At 42.2% G+C, this 20,811-nt stretch overlaps 1 protein-coding gene across 12 annotated transcripts in view; it reads left to right on the top strand.

The window, feature by feature from the left end:
• PATJ (PATJ crumbs cell polarity complex component) overlaps positions 1-20,811 on the top strand; it is a 1,359,209-nt gene that overhangs the window by 1,152,415 nt on the left and 185,983 nt on the right. For 10 of the 12 annotated variants that reach the window (XM_085602445.1, XM_085602441.1, XM_085602446.1 and 7 more), the window contains one exon: positions 11,607-11,724. In XM_085602445.1, the coding sequence (XP_085458571.1) occupies positions 11,607-11,724 (118 nt within the window). Of the gene's footprint in view, positions 1-848; positions 1,042-11,606; positions 11,725-20,811 lie in introns of those variants that run through there. The other 2 variants (XM_085602448.1, XM_085602449.1) reach the window with 1 other exon arrangement.

Here is a 20,811-nt window from a genome sequence, read left to right as displayed (position 1 = left end):
CATTAACATTCTTTTAACTCCCAGAACATAAACGTCTATGCCTTTTTCCCTGTAAAACTCTGTTTTATTACTTTGGTGATTTGAGGATCACTTATGGCATACTGCAATGTAATTTGGTCCCACACACCGCAAATTAACTACAGAAAATAATCCACATATTTAAATACATAACACACTATCTCACTATACATAATTCCACTACAGTTCATACCATTCAATTTCTATCCACATAATGCCACATCATACCAAGCGTATGAGCGTATAAAAAGTGAAATACGATCAAAAAGATCGCATAAAAATTATAACTATCACGGTGTAGACTTACTGGGGACTTCACTGGTTCCCCCAAGAGCCATTCATAGTGTAGTTTTTAGTTCAGTCTCATACCACGTGATTTGGTCTACTAATCCTGACCCATCATGTTTCACTTTGACTCGTTACCTGTTTTGGCGCGAACGCCGTCCGTCGAGTTCAGAAACCTGACAGCCACGGAGACCGCTTAGCCCCCAGTAAGTCTACACCGTGATAGTTATAATTTTTATGCGATCTTTTTGATCGTATTTCACTTTTTATACGCTCATGGACAGATCATCTTTCAGTAGATTTGAGTTCACCGTTCTTCAGATCATGTGCATGTTTCCCATAGCTTATGTGACTTTCCATTTTTTTCGCTGCACATTTCTCTAGTTTTTAGGCACCTTTTAGGTTGTTGAATTTTTAGCATCAGAGTGTATGATCATTTATGATTTGATTTTTGACATGATTTAGCACTCGTTATTGATTTTTTGTTTATGCATTTAGTTTAATGTTCATAGTGAACTTAATGGTCCTGTCTCATTTATTTTTAGACCCCTGAAGAAGGGTCAGATGTTATTGACCCGAAATGCATTGGGTGGACATCTAAGGTTGTCATGAAAGAGAATATTTGACTTTATTGGAAATGAAGTATGAACATGATTTTCCACATGAATTGATGAACATTTGAAACTCATCGTATGGAATCAAATAATTTGTGTTTCGATCAATAAATGAAAATTGGTGAAGAAACCCGTGTGTTTCATCGTATATTAAGTGCGCCCCTGTCAGTGAGAAGACGTTTCTCCTCACAATATATTTTCATTTGTACGACACGTTGGGACTCCGTGTGACACAAGGAGTGCCGAAATTATTGTCTTGAACCATTCACATATTTCTGAGTGCACGGGGATTACACAGTGTTACATCATACCAAGCAACATATTTTCACTACACAACAAAAAATGTAATACAACCCATCTCTACATTGCACTTCATAAAACACTATCATCTTTCCCACACAAACACACTGTCCCTCTCATTCCCTCACACTAACACCTCTCATCTCACAATTCCACTGCCTCTTCCCATCCCTCCCTCAAACTACCCATCTCCTCTCTAAACTGCCTGCTCACACATGCTCCCTTCATATACATCATCATACAGAGTACAGGTCCACCTCTCACCCCCCCCCCTAAGTGCCCCTCCCCATACTCCTTTTCTCTCTCTCTCTCTCTCTCTCTCTCACACACTACTCTCTCGTTCTCTTACGCACTCCTCCAGCATTTCTCATATTGTTTCACTTCTGGTCTTTCAGCACAGTTTCTTTACCATAACTTCTTTTTTTAAATCCACACCACAAACACACACTCTTCTCCTCTTCTTAACGCATCTATAACCTTCTCTCCCCTTCATTCTCTTTTTCTCACATACTCTTTCTACTACTCTGTCGAGACTTCATTCACCACTTCATACACAAACTACCTATCAGATTCAATGAAACTTTCTATTTTATACAGCTCTTACCCCTATCTATTCCCCATACCACATATTTCCAATACACACCACAAAATTCTACCCCACACAATTCCACAACTAACAATTACATTTCAATCTGCATAATTCCAATCCAAACAATATACATCCACTCTTCTACAAACAAAACATATAAGTGAAAAAACAGTATCATTTACAACACCAATAGTTCTAACTTTCACAAATGCGAGACCGATTGCATTGCAAATGCTTTTTATATTTAGAGGGAGATGTTTGCCTGACTGTAGAGGGTGTGAGATTAATGGTCTTCCACAGATAGAATATTTGATGTTGTTTTATAAGAAATGCAGGAGGCAAGACCAGATCTGGTATTAATAAACAATGAGGAAGTCATCAATGCTGTCGATGTACTAGATACTGGGGGAACAACAGCCAAAGCGTGACTACATTTGAAATCCAAATGAACATTGAAAAAAAAGGCGTTGGTATAGGTGGTGGATACAAATTAAAATTTACCTCAATAGCCCCCTTCGGATGAACATTCATACACTAGTTTCAGTAGGTTTAAAACCTTTCCATTTATATCCTGTAAGGTAGAAGGAGGGCTAAAGTATATTGAATGATATTTACTGTTAAGGCAATAAAAAGAATGATGGGATTAATATAACTGAATGCACACAGAGGTATGTATAGGGTTTTTTGGCACTTAGTCACACATGGAGGGCCCAAAGAACCTTGTCGCCCAGAAACTCATATATAAGCTTTCCTGTTTTCAGTTTCTATTTTTGGTAAATTCTGGTGGTGTTTTTTCCAGTGATTTCAAGTGATTTCAATTCCTTAAAAAACAGTGGTTATCAGTGGTTGGTTACATATTTTCGTGCCATATAAAACAACAGAAACATTGTTTTTCCAGTGATTATGGAATGTTTCGCTTTTATTATTGCTTGACTACACTGATAATGCATGGTAGTGTACATACAGTGTATATGAGGTCCAAATAAATTTTTGCAAATCAAACCTGTTGTAGTATACCATACAATCCTTCTTTAGTGAGTATTTGGTCATGTGCTTTGTCCTTCCCATGTAAACGTTTTTCTGTGAAAAGGCCCTCTCAACATCGGCACTTGAGACGGGCAACGTCAAAACAGCCAGTACACAATTTGCTAACTCTGGCCACTGACCTAGCTTTCCATGCCAATACTGGTGCACTTGGAGATTGTGATTCTCTGGGCAGGTTCTGCAACATTTGCGTTGAACTGGCTACTTATACCCTCAGAGATGTTAAAGCGGTCAAAAATGAATGAAGCAGCACTTTTGAAACTATAGAGAAAATTCTATGCTCCATTGCAAGCCATTTCTCATACATTGTAAAATAAAAGTTCCTGAATTGCTCTTCAACATTGCTTTGTTTACCAAGTGGCAAGCACTCTAACATGGAACATGTTGCAGTGCCAAAGTCACTAAAGGTGTGGCCCAGCCTACTCTTAAGGACATGTTTCACATCTGCATCAATTATGCTGAACACTTGGCAAACAAGGGTTTTTTCAGACTCTAGTTTTTTTATTATGTCCACTACAGCAGTTGTGTTGTCCTGTAAAAATCTAAGAATGCAGTAGAGTGTACTTTTTTTCACATCACTATCAATTTGCGACAAACGATCCTCACATTTCTTGCCTTTGGCATCCTCCCTCAGCAAAAATTCTGTAAACAGTTGCCACATGGATAATATAGAATTCACAGCCCCTTGGGCTGAAAACCATCAGCTAAGTGACAGTTGGGCTGACTCTTTCTTTGATGCCACAGAAAGCACTAAATGAGAAACATTGGTGTGTTAGTTCCAGCGCATAACAAAACAGTGCACCAGAATGGACTAACAAGTTAATAGCATTCTTCATTAACTCTGAAGATTGTAAAGATCCTTTCAACATACCATCTAACAAGTGGCAACGATCTTCTACAGAGAAGCACTTCAGCTCAGGTATCGATTTTGACAGGTCGTCGCACAACTTTTTCATATACGTTGCTAAATCCCTGCAAATACAAACAATATCACTCCAATCTTTGTTGAACTTGGAAAGAACCTTTATGCAGAAGCATTCCAAGAGACACTGCGTTCCATGTTCCATCCTGTCATGTTTTTACCACTATCCCAGATGCTTGGTGATAGCACTCTTTTCACATATACTTGTCACTATACCTTGCATTGAATGTTCAAAGCCTGGGTTGTTGGCAATTCACCTACTATCAATACTGGCTCACTAGAAACTGGGGGCTGATATAGGGTTTTTTACCCATTCTCTGTGGGTAAATGTGATGGCACATATTAGGAAAGATTCTTCTGCAACCAGCAATTCTACCTATCAATGAAAGCATTAAACGCAGCAAAAATATCAAACATGATTTTGATATTTCCTTATTCTCTACAGTTTATAAAATAATTAAACAAGACCTAAAACAAGCTTCTAAACCCTGCATCTTTAGACCAAAGACCAAAAAACTGGCAAAAGGAAGAAGAAACAGTATTTTAGTGACATCCCTAAACAACAAAACTCAAGCAGAATAATGTTAGCCCGGTCTATCTTTCTGCTAGCTTGTATAACAAAGTTATATTGTATTGTAGTGTAGTCCTAATAGTACCCTGTCATGCAGGACCTACGCTGTTTACGGATAACATATACTGTGGGTCTGGTGGCAGACTGACTCCGTGCACCCCCGCCGCATAAGTTAGCCTATGGTTTGCATTAGCTAGCTCGCAGTGCCACTAGACTCTCCTGCTATTAGAGAGATTCGTTTTTGGCAACCTCAGAACACAATAACCTCAGACTCGTGGAAACAATATACTACTTTTCGCTTAGTCACTCATGCATGCTTGTTTTGTTCTCTGAGAGATACAGAGAAGAAACAGTCGAGCGTTTTTACAATAAGAATTTATTGTATCGTTGCTCTTCCCATGTAAAATAAGTGCGCTGTTACGACTGTAACACAGAACCAGCAGTACAGTGAATAAAAAGAAATAGTATTGTTCTACCATTTTTCAATTAGTCATGAACATATACAGGAATAGGAAATGCATTTATAAAATAAAGTGCGTACTCCTAAGATGCCTGACTAGATGTACCTAAGTGTATCTAGCATGTAAGTAGGTGCTATAGAGCCTAAGCCTAAGAGCCAAGAATCCCACTAGGCTTTAGTCGGAACCCAATACCTTAATAGTGAGAGTATGGGACTTCGTCCTGGACTTGAATTAGACACCCCATAAGGCATCGTCAGACCACTGTCAGCTGGAGCGATGGTGGGCCTGAGCGTCTCTGGTCAGTGTGTCGGCCTCGAAGTCTTGGTTCCCTCCGGCTTTCTGATAGCAAGAGGTGCTGTATTTATACAGTCTATGTACGTGTGTTACCCATTGTTCAGTATGAGGATGACTTTGGGGATGAAACCTTGTGCATCGATGGGAGAGGTGAAGTGTACCCCCTGGAGAGTGTACTCATCAATTATTCATGTGCTCTAAGGATGATGTCTTAGCAATATCGATTGGGAAGAACCCACCCTCGGCATGGAACAAGGTGAAAGGTTTAGTCCATAAAAGGCTGCAGCCCTTATAAGGCGGGATGTCCATATAAGGCATTCTGTCCCTATATGGAGTTATGTCCTTATAAGGCTCGTTCATATGAAATAACGGGAGCTGATGTAGGGAAAGTGTACGATGTTCCCTGGACCTATATTAGGGTACTGATATGAAATCTAACAGTATTAGCCCCTCCAGGAAGAAAAAAATGACTCTTTCACTCTCCTTTTCCTTTCTTTGAATGGCATTTAGTTTGTGGTTATGCAGGTGTTTTTTCAATGTTTATATGTTTACACTGAGGAGGGCCATTTCCCTTTCAGTGGGGTTTTATCAGTTATTATAGGTTTAAACCTAAAACCGGACAGACTACTCATATAGCTTCTTGGGAGTGAGTAGAGTGCTTTTCATCCCTCTATTAGGAACCAACATGTGTAGATTATAATGTCGATCCTATGTCATCTGGTGAAACTGAAGGGGTCAGGAGAGAGCTAGTGAAATTTACACTGAAAGAACCCTTTAACACAATACAGGCCCAGAAAACTGGCCTTAATAAGATCCCCTCTGATTTGGATCACTCGGAGCCATTAATATGGGGACCGTACATAAATACATTTTCAAATGTTATAGCTGCTAGAGCCCCAATTCCTATTTCTTGGAAGGGAGCAGAAATTATGCAGATCTTCTAGAAGGGTGCTAGGAATATCCCTGACAACTATCGACCCATAAGCCTCATTGATAACATCCAAAATGTATATAGTAAGCAAATTCTCACAAGACTTTGGGAGTGGTTATCTGCTAACAAAGTGCTTATGCATTTCCAAACTGGGTGCAAAGCTAAGACTAGCATGATACACCAGATTTCACACTTTCTGACCATAAAATGTAAATAAGTAGACATAGAACAAGGCTTCCTGTATGTCTCGTTTGTAGACCTGCTGGCTGCTTTTGATCCAGCATTATATTGGATTCACATGTGGACAACAAAGGAGTTGGTGCTCTATAGAGAATGTCTTTGGGATATATTAGGTAATTTGTTGGCTTTGGCTCACTTCCTTGGCTATGGTCAGTACACTTTCTGACCATAAGATGGAAATCAGTAGACATAGAACAAGGCTTCCTATATGTCTCGTTTTTAGACAATCCCTTGGCTATGTTATATAAAAACATGGTTGAGTAGGCTAGAATTGAGTGAGTATTGGTTGCATCCCTCCTCCATTCCCACAGGTGCTTGTGAATCTGTGAAATTAAGCTTCTGGAACACTTTACTAAGCACTAGGTGCACTGTTGTTCCAACAGACAGCATTTCTGACCCTGTTTTAGCGGTCAAGTGTGAATTTCAATTTGAGAAATTCATGGATCACTTTAAACTTCCATTTAAGAGGGGCCTGTTTATCAAATTTCGATTAAGAAATCACCCTCTCACTACTTTCACCTGTTCATGGACCAAACGTGGCAATTTAACTGAGTTATGCTCTATGGGTTGTCAGGCAGAGGAGAATGACGAACCCTTGTTATGTTTTTTGTAGAGCTTATGTGAAGCAACGTGCTTGGTGGATTATCCCGGTCATGCTCTGGGAATCAAAGATCGACATAATGCACTGAGAGTAAGCAACACAGACAATAAAAGCTGTATTGTTTTCTCAAATTCAAAGTATGTGCAGTCAATCTGGCATATAAGATCAGAGCAATATGTCATATGATTTCTAGACATACCTCAAAGGCACAGAGCACTTTAGATATTATCATCAAAAGAATTTTTGGCAGGTCTTCTCAGCAGTGAATTCTGGTGCAATAGGGTTTTTTTTCATAATTAGGCTTCCCTGCTAGAGTTTATAAATACTATGATATTATAAGAGAGTCTTGGTTGCTAGCTAATTGATCTGGGCCAGGGCCCACCAAATGAGCAAATTGTATACTTTACTGAGTGTTTTTCCATTGTTTTCCAATGAGCATAGCAGACCCTTTTGAGGTTTTTGCTGACTGGTTGTAGACTTGTTCAGTAAATGTATGTAGTATTTTCTCTCTTTTATTTTTTTCATTTTAATCAACTTAGTATGCCTTGGGTGTATGGATTCAGCAAATAATCATAATAATGCATTTTGTACTTTTATGAGCTGCCAATATTTTAATGTTTTTACATGTACTTTTAGGATTATGTTAACCGAAATAAAGTTTTAGGATGATATTTGCTGTGCAGAAAGACTATTGTGAAATATCGATCATAAACAGAGCTAGTGAATTGTTGCGGATATTGAAGAGTTTGCCTGAGTGGTTGTGTGAGTTGTCTAATGGAGTTCTGAAGAAGGAGGCCTTCGACTTGAAGATGAGGTGTTGTAGCTGTTTCAAACTAGCTGAAGTTTAGTGAGATCCGTTGCGGAGAGGTTTTGTCTCCATTTTCTTTCAGTTAGTTGGAGCTGCCTTCTCTTAGTTTAGTTTCTTATCATGCCACAGACAGGACCGTTTTTTTGCCTTTTGAGTTTCAGGGTGGCCTACTTTTATCCCCTCAATTTGTTATAGTTTCATTGTAGGGTGAAGTCAGTTCACTTATGGTTAATTGATTGTAGGTGCAACAAAATCTCCTACAGGCATTGAGATGGATGGCAAGTTCATGATTGGCAGCAATTAAGACCCCAGTGCAGCCCTCCCTCTCTAAGCGCTTAATGGAAAATTCTTAGCCAGTCATTTAGCAATTCAGTTATATCCTGAGTATTACATTTAATTGAAATCAGCCTAGGTCTTCCTGGCTGCTAAGCCAGAGTGAGAGATGGTAACGGAATGTTGGTGTGACTGTGATGAATGGAATGCCTGGGTGCCTGTGTGGATGAGTGGTGACAGTTGGAGATGGGCTGAGCAGCTAGGCAGGCTGCTCCTGGTGGGGCATTATTAATTGTAATGTAATACTCAGGATAAAACAGTTTCCTTGAGGAATAGAATGTTGATGTCTTGTAAGGTGATCAATTCTACTATCTCTGCGCCGTATTTACCTGCGGATCTGCGATTGTGCAACATGCCTTCGTGGTTAGAATTGGTTGTTGATGTGGTTTGTTCAGGTTTGATGGGAAGGATGAGTAGGTTCCTAGAGTTCAGCCTTTTTGTGTTCTGGCATGACCTGTGTTTGTGAGGGCCTTTAATCACTGGTACTTTGTGATATTTGGTGAGAGTCAGAAGGGATGGTCTGATTGTTTGACTGTAGAAGTAGGTCAGTCTCTACTTCTGAGATGTCATTGTGGGCTCTCTTAAGTCGTCTGGATTTGTTGGCCACAGAGATTGATTCACAGACACTCAGTGTTCGTGTTTGCAGGGCTCAGGTCTTGATAGGGCACAGGGGCTTTCCGCTATTGTGGGTATCAAGGTTTGTGGGTTCTATCTAGGCTGAGATAGAGCTCACTTCTTGGTTTGGTTGTGTAGTTTGGTTATCATGTTAAGGGGAAGAAGTAGTGGCGGGTCTAAGAGAGAGAGGGTCTGGGAGGTAGCTGGCAAATAAGAGTAGGAGTAGTAGGTTAAGGTATATTTGTTGTGGTGGGAGCGAGTCTTGAGAGCTAGAGGGAGTTTGATATGGGCAGGAAACAATATAATGGGTGGCCGGGATTCTCATGAGCAAGGAAGCTAGGTAGGAGTGTTGGGGAGGAAACTAGAGCACTTATTAGTATTCTGGCTGGGTAGGAAAGTCTGGGGGTTTGAGGTGAGGGACAGGAGTAAGGGTGATTTTTGGTTGCAGTGTAGTTTTTATATAGGGAGGAGTGGAAACTGGGATGGTCGAATTTCAGGGCATATACTGAGGAAGAAGGAGTAGTACGGTTAAAATAGGAGATGGTGTGGTAACTGCCCAGATTTGAGTGGGCTGTGGTTGGGTAGAGGGAAAACTGAGAAGGGTCAGCAGTTGTGATGAGAGTGTTGAGGGGGGTTGTGAGAGAAAAGCAGGTGGGGGAACATCATGTAAATGGGAAGGGAGGGAAAGAGGGAGTGATGGGATTGTAAGCCATGGAAAATGATAGGGATGAAGAACTGTGAGGGTAGGTCACCAGGCAGGGCTTGGGGGAGGCGAGAGTGTCATGTGGGAGGAGGTGGAAGAGTTGAGATGGGAATGAGAGATGGGAGAGACAGAGAGTGTTAAAGGGGGTGGAGGGGATTAGGGAGGGGTGGAAGAGGGAGTAGGTGGTGCAAAACTGGTGGGAAGGGGGAGCAGGTGTCGTCAAGGGAGGAAAGTGGGTTACGGGGCAGGCAGTGTGAGAGAGAGAGTTGAGGGGGAGTGGTTGGGGAGATGATAGATTAAAGGAGGTCCTAAGTATAGATTCCGCTTGGGCATTAGTTGGTTCACCAATTTCAAGAAATGGAGATCAAATACTCTGAGGTTTTGGTCGGTGGCTTGAATCAAGTAATTGTCACCTCTGTATTCTGAAATAGGGAATTTTATGTCGAAATTGGGTGAAGGTGAGAGCGAGAGTTTAAGGCCAGAAGGGATGTTGGTTGTGTTGGACACAAAGATGTGCTTTGTGAGCGTTCATTCCACTGGGATTAGATTGTCACATGAAAGGCCAAAAATGGAAAAACAGTGGAGTGAAATGGTCATTTTAGCTGACATTCAAACTTATCGGAGGTTCTTGAAAGTGGGAGGCTCTCCGCCCAATCAAAGAGCTGATCCAGTTCTCAAATATCCCTCTCTTCCCAATCCTGGTAACCAAGTACTGTATTTGTCTGTGGGTCGCACGGGCTCCAGGAGTTTCAGCAGCTTAATGTTGGGCCAGTAAAAGAAGTTTTTTTGTACACATTTTGCTTAAGCTCTCGGTGTCTTTCACCACAAAATATATGGGTTTTGGGGGTCCTTCTTCCTGATACTGAAATCACTCAGGAAGATTGAAGAGTTTGAAGTGAACCTATTGAAATGCATGAGAAGTTAGATATCTGTAGGGAAGGCTTGGCATGTGTTAGATAACTACACAAGTATTTATGACTCGGGGCAAATGGACATCTTTTTGATGACTATTCACCTCTTTGTTCCTGATATGAGGTTGCTTGAAGATCGCTATTTTCCTTTCAGCACCAGGCAGTGTCCACATTCTTACACTTAACAAACCATTCAGTCATAAGAATGTCATCCATGTCTTGTTGAGGGGGTATATGAGGAGTAGGTGATCGTCAAGTAAAGGGTAATTGCTTTTATGCTTGCTGGTCTTGAAAGGACATGATCTATTCTGCTTCAGCTAGGATATTGCCCACCAGGAATATTCTTTTTTCTCAAGACAATACTCCATCACTGCTATCCACTCTGCGGACTAGCCCATTGCCCCAGGACTACTCCTGTGTTAGGTACTTCATTGAATGTCCCTTCAGGACAAGGGCCTCAGTTTGTACCCGAATTCTTTAGTCACTATTTCATGAGCAGTTATCCGCAGTATAGCTCAACCCAATGATAGTGTCCGACGTATATCTTCCACATCACCTTGAAACATCCCATAGCCCCAAAACACAGTCCCCTGCCAAGGACAGTCAAACACAGCCCAAAAAGAGGAAATTCCCTGCGCTCAGAAAACGCCTATATGCCACCCACCAAGGTGCTGTTTGTTGCTATTCATTCTTCACAACTGTTAGCCAGCAAAACCTGATGCTCTACACAGTGTGCCTGCCCACTTGGTCTTCTCAGCAGAGTAGACACTGACTTTATGACCTATACCTCTATAGTCTGCCAGTTTCCTGCTTCCTTAATGGTTGCATGTTGCTTCCAGCATTTACAAAGTTGGTCAAGCCCGGACAGAGCGAACCAGGAATGGGCGGTTCTTCCTTCAAGGCCTGGCACCTCTCAGCATTAACACTGTCAGGTAGATGTTCATCTGAGTTCAGTGATATAAGTATTCACAACGTTTCTCTAGTTTCACATGAGCAGGCTATCGAGCTGCAGTCAGGTAGGCCTGTCGTTGGAGAGGTACCCCCTGGAGATGTGAGACCACTGTGATCATGCATTGGCCTTCCAGGGCTAAGACTGGCCCTGACACTACCTTCATTTGAGAACACCTAAAACATGTTCATTTAATGTGGCTCAGGTCACAGTTTAATTTATTCTTCCGCTTTCTTGGTTGTCTTCATGGTACTAGTGTGGCTTATTGGACTTGAAGTATTCAGTTTCTAGTACTTGGTAAAATCTTTGGACATGTGGTACTGTTCAGCCGATAGTCTTACTTATTTAAAGAAACAATATATACAAATGAAATTGCATTAGTTTAAGTGGATTGTAATGCTAAATGTGTTTTCTTAGATGAGCCAACACAGTGTGAACAGTGGCCTGCATCCTTCAGTTGGTCATGTCAACTCCAGCTCACATTCCTCAGTCAGCAGCAAGAAATCTACCTTAGATGTTTCTCAACGGAATTCAGGTAATAGTCCTCTGCTTTCATTTTCTTGTAATGTACTTATACATTTTCATTTATGTGTCATACCAGTCAAAAATAACAAACAGAAAGGTAATAAAGGGTCCAAGGGATTTTATAGACTCATTCCGAATTAAATCCCCAAGTCCGTATGATCAAAACACACAATGAATCCGGGGTCTAATATACCAGCTGTCTACTGAAGGGGAAAGAAAGAGAGCTGGACACCTATGTCATAGAGAGTAGTACCACAAAAAAATGTAAAGGATTATAGAGTGATGAGACCCTTGCCAGTGATTGGATTCCCATCACTCACCAACGTGATCATTGTCATCATTTGGGTATCCATCCAACCTACCACTTGCCCTCTTGATCATAGAGGGGTCATGGGTGGTTTATATCCTCAAAAGGGTCTTATCGAAAAGACAGAGAAACATAGAGAAGTTCAGTTCTCATGAAACCTAGAGGAAAGTCCCAAAGTATGTGTGGGAATGATAAGTGCAGTGCAAACGTGTTAATGTGGTTAAAAAAGGATTTGCAAAAGAGAAAAAATATTTATTGAGATATCTATTGCAATCCTTGTTAAAAACAGTGCAAATTAAGCAGTTGCAAAAAATCACTGCTTAAAAAACGTTCAACATGTTTCAGCCTACTGGACTAATGGTCCGCGGCTTTCTTCAGGACCTGTCTGTTGATATTATTGCTACTGCAAAAAACAAAATTGTGTCAGAAATAGTGAAAGACAAAAGACTATGCATGTAGGTTGGAATTAATACAACCTCTGTTGTCAATTACTGATCCTGCCGTATCAGCGAGATGTGTAGGACATCTGTAAAAGAAATTCAAAGTTCAAAAAGTAGTACTCTTAATGACAAAACAAGGGGGTACAGAATCTTACAGCTGGTGAATAATCTGAGGTATATAATATTATTAGCCTCAAGACAACTTCAAGTCTATAATACACTGTAGTAACAAAATGAGTTTGCTCACCCGTCTGATACGAGGACTGGACCTCACCTCGCCTGGTGCCAACTCAGGTCAATAGAGGCCCCGCTCTGACAGACATAAAGGGAAGGGGACAAGTAAAAATAGATCTCAAGGATCAAACTATTTAACAGATCAACCCATATGTCTAAAACATCTGTGTGTCAAAGCAACTACATCCCTGTCAACTGATCAGTGAAGTAGAGTTAAACTTAGGTGTTCAATGTGAGATGGATATCCTTTAGAAAGCATGGCGAAAATCAATGTATAAATATTATGACGCATCTAGTAACTCAATGTGTTCACATTTCAAAGTTAGTATGTGCCTTACAAGTATAGAGAGTCAAAAGATCAAAACGTTCATCTCCGTGCCACAGTGCGCGAGGTTAATATGCACGTTCTCCAAAAAACTATGGAAACATAGCGTGTTGAAATAAGCTGCCGCTATCTTCTCTGTGATATTATGACTGAAAGACTGGGCGCTTAATCATAAAAGTACATGGGCCAAAAGATGAGTATAGCCAGTATGTAAATCTGAAAAAACCTGAAAAAATGTCTGCACCCGCAGGATGTCATAAAGAGAAGCAGGCCCTTGTAAGGCATGTGCTAAGAAGAGATTATATATATTGAACAAGGGCTGTATTTATTGTCTGTACCCAGACAGGAGGCTGCAGACGGTGAGTTATGCCGCACTTTTTCTAACAAGACTTGGTGGAACCGTGAGGGGCGTCTTCTGACCTAACTTCTGAGTGAGTCAGTGTATAGTGACAGCGATGAGTCATCTTCTGCGTCCTCCAGAAGGTATATGAAGAGGGGTAGAGCTTCTCCTTCACCCTCTGAGAAACGCCCTAGTAAGGCCTTGAAATAGATCTCTGATAGGTCTGATGGCCTTAGTCCTGTCGAATCTCCTCACTAACGTGTAAAGGAGAGGGAAGGACTATCTAAAGCATTGAGTCTGGAGAGGAAATCAAAGTCTGTGCCTCCAAAGTCGTCACCTGAGGTTTCTAAGACCTTCAAAAAAGACATCATCGTTACCCTCTGAGGTAAACTCTTCAAAAAGACCCTCTCGTCGATGACGGTGTCATTGAGTCCGTCGACGACAAAGCCTAAGGTACAGTCTTCATTTTCTATCACCCCGTCGATTGGCTAGTCGACGGTGATTTCTTCGTCACCGGTGCTAACACAGGGCTCTGTTGACGACTTCAATGCCGGTGGCATTGGTATTGTCGACGATGACGATGTCGACGATGATTGTAACGACACCAACAACATCTACGTCGACGAAGACGCCGACAATGACTTCGTCGACGAGTGGTGCGTCGACTACGGCAGTGTCGACGAAGGTGATTTATGTGTTCTTTCGTCTCCGGTCCCGTTGCAGAAACAAAAGCTTCAGGTCTTCCCTTACCTGAAGGATTGGTTGCTAAAAGCTCCTGCCAAACAAGCGGCACAGGAAGCAGTTATAACGTGTACATGCCGGTTTGCCAATTTCGGCCGAACAATCAACGAACAGAAGTCTCCTCTCCGTCCGTCAAGGACAGCCAGATTTCTGGGCGCCATTCTAAGCACTTTTGTAAACAAGGCTTTCCAGACCTTGGAAAGGCAAGAGAAGCTAATGTCCATGGCTTCCCGATTGTTAAAAAGGTCACTTTCAGTTCGCCTCTACAAGTCCCTTCTGGGTTCCATCTCCTCATGCATACTCCTGATTCCTCACTACAGATGAGCTAGACTTTCAAAGGCGCCAGATCGATGGGTCCTTCAACTATAAGGTTTATCTTTCAAGCTAGCCCAGCGCCACATGTAATAACTACGGATGCCTCTCTCGAAGGCGGGGGATTGGTGTTACAAGATCTTCATGTGAGCGGCCAGTGGCAGCCTTAACATAGTCTGTTGCATATCAATCTGCTGGAGCTTAGAGCGATTCGCCTAGCCTTGGAAGCCTTTCTTCCACGAATATAACGATCGACAGTTCTTATAAGAATGGACAACACGACAGCCATGAATTATATAAACAAAGAAGAAGGCACCAGATCGCGACAGTTGTTGCAGGAAGCACAATTGATCTGGGAGTGATCAATTCAACAAGAAATATCACTTCGGTGGAGCATCTTCCAGGTGTCCTCAACACGGACACTCTCAACAGGCTGAAGTCTGTCAGCCACGAGTGGGAACTGGTCGACTGCACTCTTCAGAAGGTTTTTTCACAGATGGGGCACACCTTCCATAGATCTCTTTGCCACTCCGGAGAACAAGAAAGGCCGGTTCTATGCAAGCAGGTTTCACCATCCGGGATCCTTTGGGAATGCGTTTTTGATGGTCTGGTTAGGTGCTTTTGTTTACGCTTTTCCTCCCATTCCTTTGATCCCCAGGCTTCTCAGGAAGCCCAGAGCAGAACCGTGCAGGATGATTCTTTAAGTCCTGCGTGGCCCTGACATTGTTGGTTCACAGAACTTCACCTTCTCTCCCGAGACCTTCCTCAGCCTTTGCAGCGGATTCCTTCGCTGCTGACGATGTCCCAGGGCCGAGTCTGTCATCCGGATCCTCAGTCTCTTCGGCTCTCGGCATGCCTCCGGACTAGCGAGAATTTCTGGGTCTGAATCTCTCAGCAGAATGTAAACAGATACTTTCTCCGGCAAGAGCCCCAAGTACTAATAAGACCTACAGATTGAGATGGAAGCGTTTCGATATCTGGTGTCAACACAATGGTCTCCATCCTTTTGACTCGGAGCCACATGAGGTTCTTGTATACTTTCAATCATTAGCAAAATCGGGACTAGCTCACTATTCTATCAAAGTGCACTTGGCTGCAATTTCTCGCTTCAGCCTCACGTCTTCAGGCCCTTCCTTCTGGTCTGCAAGGATAGTTGAACAGTTTCTCAAAGGACTTTTCAGAGTTTTCCCTCCGGTCAAGCCTCCTCCTCCTCCTCTTTGGCATCTGAAGTTGGTTCTTGCCCAGCTTATGAAGCCTCCTTTCGAGCCTATTCACAAAGCAGAATTGAAATTCCTCTTCTGGAAGGTAGCGCTTCTTCTAGCTTTGACTTCTGCGAGGCGTGTGGGAGAGATGCAGGGTATCACCATTCAGGAACTCTTCTGCAGTTCAAACCAGTAACATTGGTTCTACGTACTAACTCAAAATTCATTCCTAAAGTTCCTTTGGGCTTTCATTTGAATAAACCTGTGATTCTTAAGACTGATTTCCCTCAACCGGCTACACCAGCAGAGAAAGTATTTCACTCTCTGGACATTCAGAGGTGCTTAAAATTCTATCTTCAAGGAACTAAAGACTTCAGGAAGTCTTCTCAAATATTTGTGTCTTTTAGGGATCCTTGTAAAGCGTTTCCCCTTTTCCAAGCAGGGAATCACTCGTTGTATCACCGATGATATCCAATATTTTCACAAGGCAGCAGGCAAGCCCCTGGAAGGTCGAGTCGGGCTCCTTCCAGAGGGCGCTGTCTTCTTCTACAGCTCTCTTTGCTAGTGTTACTATCCGGGAGATCTGCCATGCAGGGACCTGGAGCAGTACGCATACGATTACAAGGCATTACTGCCTGGATTCTGCGACGCAGAGTGATACAGCAGTCGGCCAGGCAGTCCTGAGGAACCTCTTACAGTAGTGGTGAGCTTTCCCTTTCATCCCTCCTTCCATATTACTATTTTATCAGCTCTTGCACATTCTTTTGCACCTCATGTGTTTATATGTTCTAAACCTTCTAATTATGTTATAAACCATTGCAAAGGTTTTTATGGTGTATATACTATGACTGTTCCTAGTGTGATATTGGCCATGGTTCCAAAGAATGTGCTGATAACTGCTAGCTACTCTGATACAAGCATGGGAATCTATGAAAGTTCCAATACAGGAATAAGAAAACAAGTTTCTTACCTGTTACTTTGGTACTCTAGTATTGGAAACTTTCATAGATTCCCATGCGACCGACCTGCCTCCCCTGGGAAAGCTCAGCTTTATCCATCTTCAGTGGTTGGTTACACAACGGCTACGAAAATTTGAGGTTCTGAGCTTCTCTCAGGAGGGTTCTGGGGGGGGGGGTGAGGCTAATCTGATTGGTTGGTCATTTTTTTTGGTCTCTTTTACAAAAAGAGATGGATAGGTTGCAAAACAAGAATAGGCCTGGGCCTAGGTTCTGTTTGGTAAGGTTTTTTATTGCTATTTTATGTATACCGGAGACTCCCATTCCGACGACGGGGAATGATACAAGCATGGGAATCTATGAAAGTTTCCAATACTGGAGAACCAAAGTTACAGGTAAGTAACTTGTTTTCTTATTCATATACCACATATTCTATTGCGACCAACAAACAACAATTGTTGGTTGTTTGTTGGTTGGTTGTTTGTTGGTTGGTTGTTGGTCGCAATAGGATATGTGGTATATGAATAAGTATAGCACTTAATATCATGCCTAGATGCGAGCTAGTAACCTGATACTGTAAGAACTACAGCTCCCAATGTGTTTGACGAAGATTTGTAGTTCTTAGGCGCATGACGCTGGTTTGGTTTCTGGGAGTAATTTACTGCTGATAGTACAGTATCTTAGCCCTGAGTTTCTATTTTTGATAGCTAGCACGTAGTCTGAAAACAACTGTAAACGCTTAATACAATAAGTTTATTCTTATACGCGTACGAGCGTTATGATATGGTAGGAACTACATTTCCTTACGCTCTTGACGTCATTTGGTAGTTCGACGTGACGTAGTCAGAGAGCGACACGGCGTTCTGAACTGGTTTCACCTGTGAGCAGCTAAGCATACATAAGACCGACCGACCTCCCTGTACGTTTACCTTCACACCCAGCTCGGTCTGAGCTCGAGGCAACGACGGACAGGTGAGGATCTGCGCGGGTTTGTCTATTGACTCGGACTATGTTATGCTGAATCTAGTTGGGCACAGTTGTTTTTCGATTGAGTTTAGTGTTAAAACTAGTCCCAGCCGAGTAACGGGCACAGACATTTTTTCAGGTTTTTGCAGATTTACATACTGGCTATACTCATCTTTTGGCCCATGTACTTTTATGATTAAGCGCCCAGTCTTTCAGTCATAATACCACAGCGAAGATAGCGGTAGCTTATTTCAACACGCTATGTTTCCATAGTTTTTTGGAGAACGTGCATATTAACCTCGCGCACTGTGGCACGGAGATGAACGTTTTGATCCTCTGATTCTCAATCCTTGTAAGACACATACCAACTTTGAAATGTGAACACATTGAGTTACTAGATGCGTCATAATATTTATACATTGATTTTCGCCATGCTTTCTAAAGGATATCCATCTCACATTGAACACCTAAGTTTAACTCTACTTCATGACAGGGATGTAGTTGCTTTGACACACAGATGTTTTGGACATATGGGTTGATCTGTTACATAGTTTGATCCTTGAGATCTATTTTTACTTGTCCCCTTCCCTTTATGTCTGTCAGAGCGGGCCCTCTATTGACTTGAGTTGGCACCAGGCGAGGTGAGGTCCAGCCCTCGTATCAGACGGGTGAGCAAACGCATTTTGTTACTACAGTGTATTATAGACTTGAAACTGTCTTGAGGCTAATAATATTATATACCTCAGAATATTCACTAGCTGTAAGATTCTGTACCCCCTTGTTTTGTCATTAAGAGTACCACTTTTTGAACTTTGAATTTCTTTTACAGATGTCCTACACATCTCGCTGATACGGCAGGATCAGTAATTGACAACAGAGGTTGTATTAATTCCAACCTACATGTAAATTGTCTTTTCTTTGTCTTTCACTATTTATGACACAATTTTGGTTTTTGCAGTAGCAATAATATCAACAGACAGGTCCTGAAGAAAGCCGCGGACCATTAGTCCAGTAGGCTGAAACATGTCGACCGTTTTTTAAGCGATGATTTTTTGCAACTGCTTTATTTGCACTGTTTTTACCAAGGATTGCAATAGATATCTCAATAAATATTTGTTCGATTTTGCAAATCCTTTTTTAACCACATTAACATGTTTGCACTGCACTTATCATTCCCACACATACTTTGGGACTTTCCGCTAGGTTTCATGAGAGCTGAACTTCTCTCTGTTCCTCTGTCTTTTCTTTAAGACCCTTTTGAGGATATAAACCACCCATGACCCCTCTATGATCAAGAGGGCAATTGGTAGGTTGGATGGGTACCCAAATGATGACAATGATCACGTTGGTGAGTGATGGGAATCCAATCACTGGCATGGGTCTCTTCACTCTATAATCCTTTACATTCTGTGGTACTACTCTCTATGACATAGGTGTCCAGCTCTCTTTCTTTCCCCTTACGTAGACAGCTGGTATATTAGACCCCGGATTATTTGTGTGTTTTGATCATACCAGTCAAACCCTGGAAGCTTCTACTGACATGCAGTATTTTTACCACAGTAAAACTTAAGTGAGATGAGAAAACAAAGGTTATTGTTTCACAGAATGCATGTTACAATTAATTGAAGGTGGATGAAATGCTGATTATAATCACAAGAGTATGATCTTATATTTCAATGCACGGCTGTATACACTTTTATCCCGGCTATGAAACATAAAGACAAGCCTTCGGGCTCGGTATCGAGCCAACCCCGTCCAGGTGTCGAACCCACATCTTTGGCACCGAAACACAAGGCTAAGTCTGACGCTCTGCTGTCGGCACCGAAGACATTTTAGGCACCGAAAGATTCACATAAAACAAAGACTTCGGAGCCAATACCACCATGACCGAAAGCTTCGGAACCAACACCGGCTAAACGGAAAGCATCGGAGCCGAAACCAGTCAAAGAAAAAATTCGGAATCGAAACCGAAAGAAAAGCCTTCGGATTCGAAACAGGGAAAAACCAAGCCTTCGGAGCCGAAACAGCCTGCACCGAAGGGCACTGACCCTAAAACACACGGATGCCCTCTTTGACAGACTTCATCCAAAGAACTTCCTCCACAAGAGTCTTTGGATCCGATGCAAAAACAGTTGCATATTGACCCAGACACTGGGAAACTTCGAGCAACACTTCCCAAAAAACGGAAGCTGGACTTCCCTGAAGACTTCCACATACCTCTTAAGAAAAAAGACATGGGTACTAACCCCTCTCCCCCTTATCTACCTGTCTCTCCTCCACCTTCTAACCCACATCTGCTAATTTCACCAGCAAATTCACCACCACCACGTTTTTCACCTAGGCCACAGGATGATAATGATGGGGATGGAGATGAAGACGGGGATGGGGAAGGAGATGGGATGATAATCAGGACAACATTCCACAGGACCCAGACCCGGATCATACTAATGACCCCGATCTATATCCCTCCAGACCATCACCACCCGATGACAATATTAGTTTTGCACATCTCATTAATAGAGCTGCTCAATACCATGGGGTGGAGTTACATACTGATCCCTTGGAAGAGGATTTCGTAGTGGAAACATTCGCTCCCTCACAACAACACCACAAACACCCTGCCATTGCTCAAAGGTATGATAAAACACGCCAATGAGGTATTCAAAGACCCTGACGGAGCTAGAATACTTACGCCAAGGGTAGACAAAAAATATAAAGCCGCTAGATTCGCTTGTTGTATCAAATGCACGGAAAAGGGCAAATTATCAGGCAACAGTTGACGCCCCTCCACCTGACAAGGAATCAAAACTTATAGATGCATCAGGCAAGAGAATCGCATCTCGAGCTGCCAATCACTGGTGCACTGCCAATGCACAAGATCTCCTGGCGCGGATAGAGCTCACTATGACGAGCTAGAAAAACTGATGCAACAAGCCTCGCGTGCCATTAACGCTTAGCTTAGCTTCGAATCTCAGAATACAAACAAGACATACAGTCAGCACTTCTTAATCAGCCATTTGATCATGAACACCTTTTTGGCCCCACAGTCGATTCTTCTTTGAAAAAAATGAAGAAAAACACCGATACTGCTAAAGCCATGGGGGCATTACAACTTCCCTCTAATAGAGGTTCTTTTCGTCGCTCCTTTTATAGGGGTGGCTCAAAGACTGCTGCATCAGAGCACACCTCCTCGCCTTATAAAAGCCTCAATCAATCCTCCTCATCCAAAGGATACTTTCAGGGAGGATACACAGGGAATAACAATAGATGAAGA

The sequence above is a fragment of the Triturus cristatus genome, chromosome 4_2 (assembly GCF_964204655.1).
Source record: "Triturus cristatus chromosome 4_2, aTriCri1.1, whole genome shotgun sequence".
Lineage (NCBI taxonomy): Eukaryota > Metazoa > Chordata > Amphibia > Caudata > Salamandridae > Triturus > Triturus cristatus.
The sequence above is the reverse complement of the archived record's forward strand: the minus strand, read 5'-3'. Positions and strand labels throughout refer to the sequence as shown.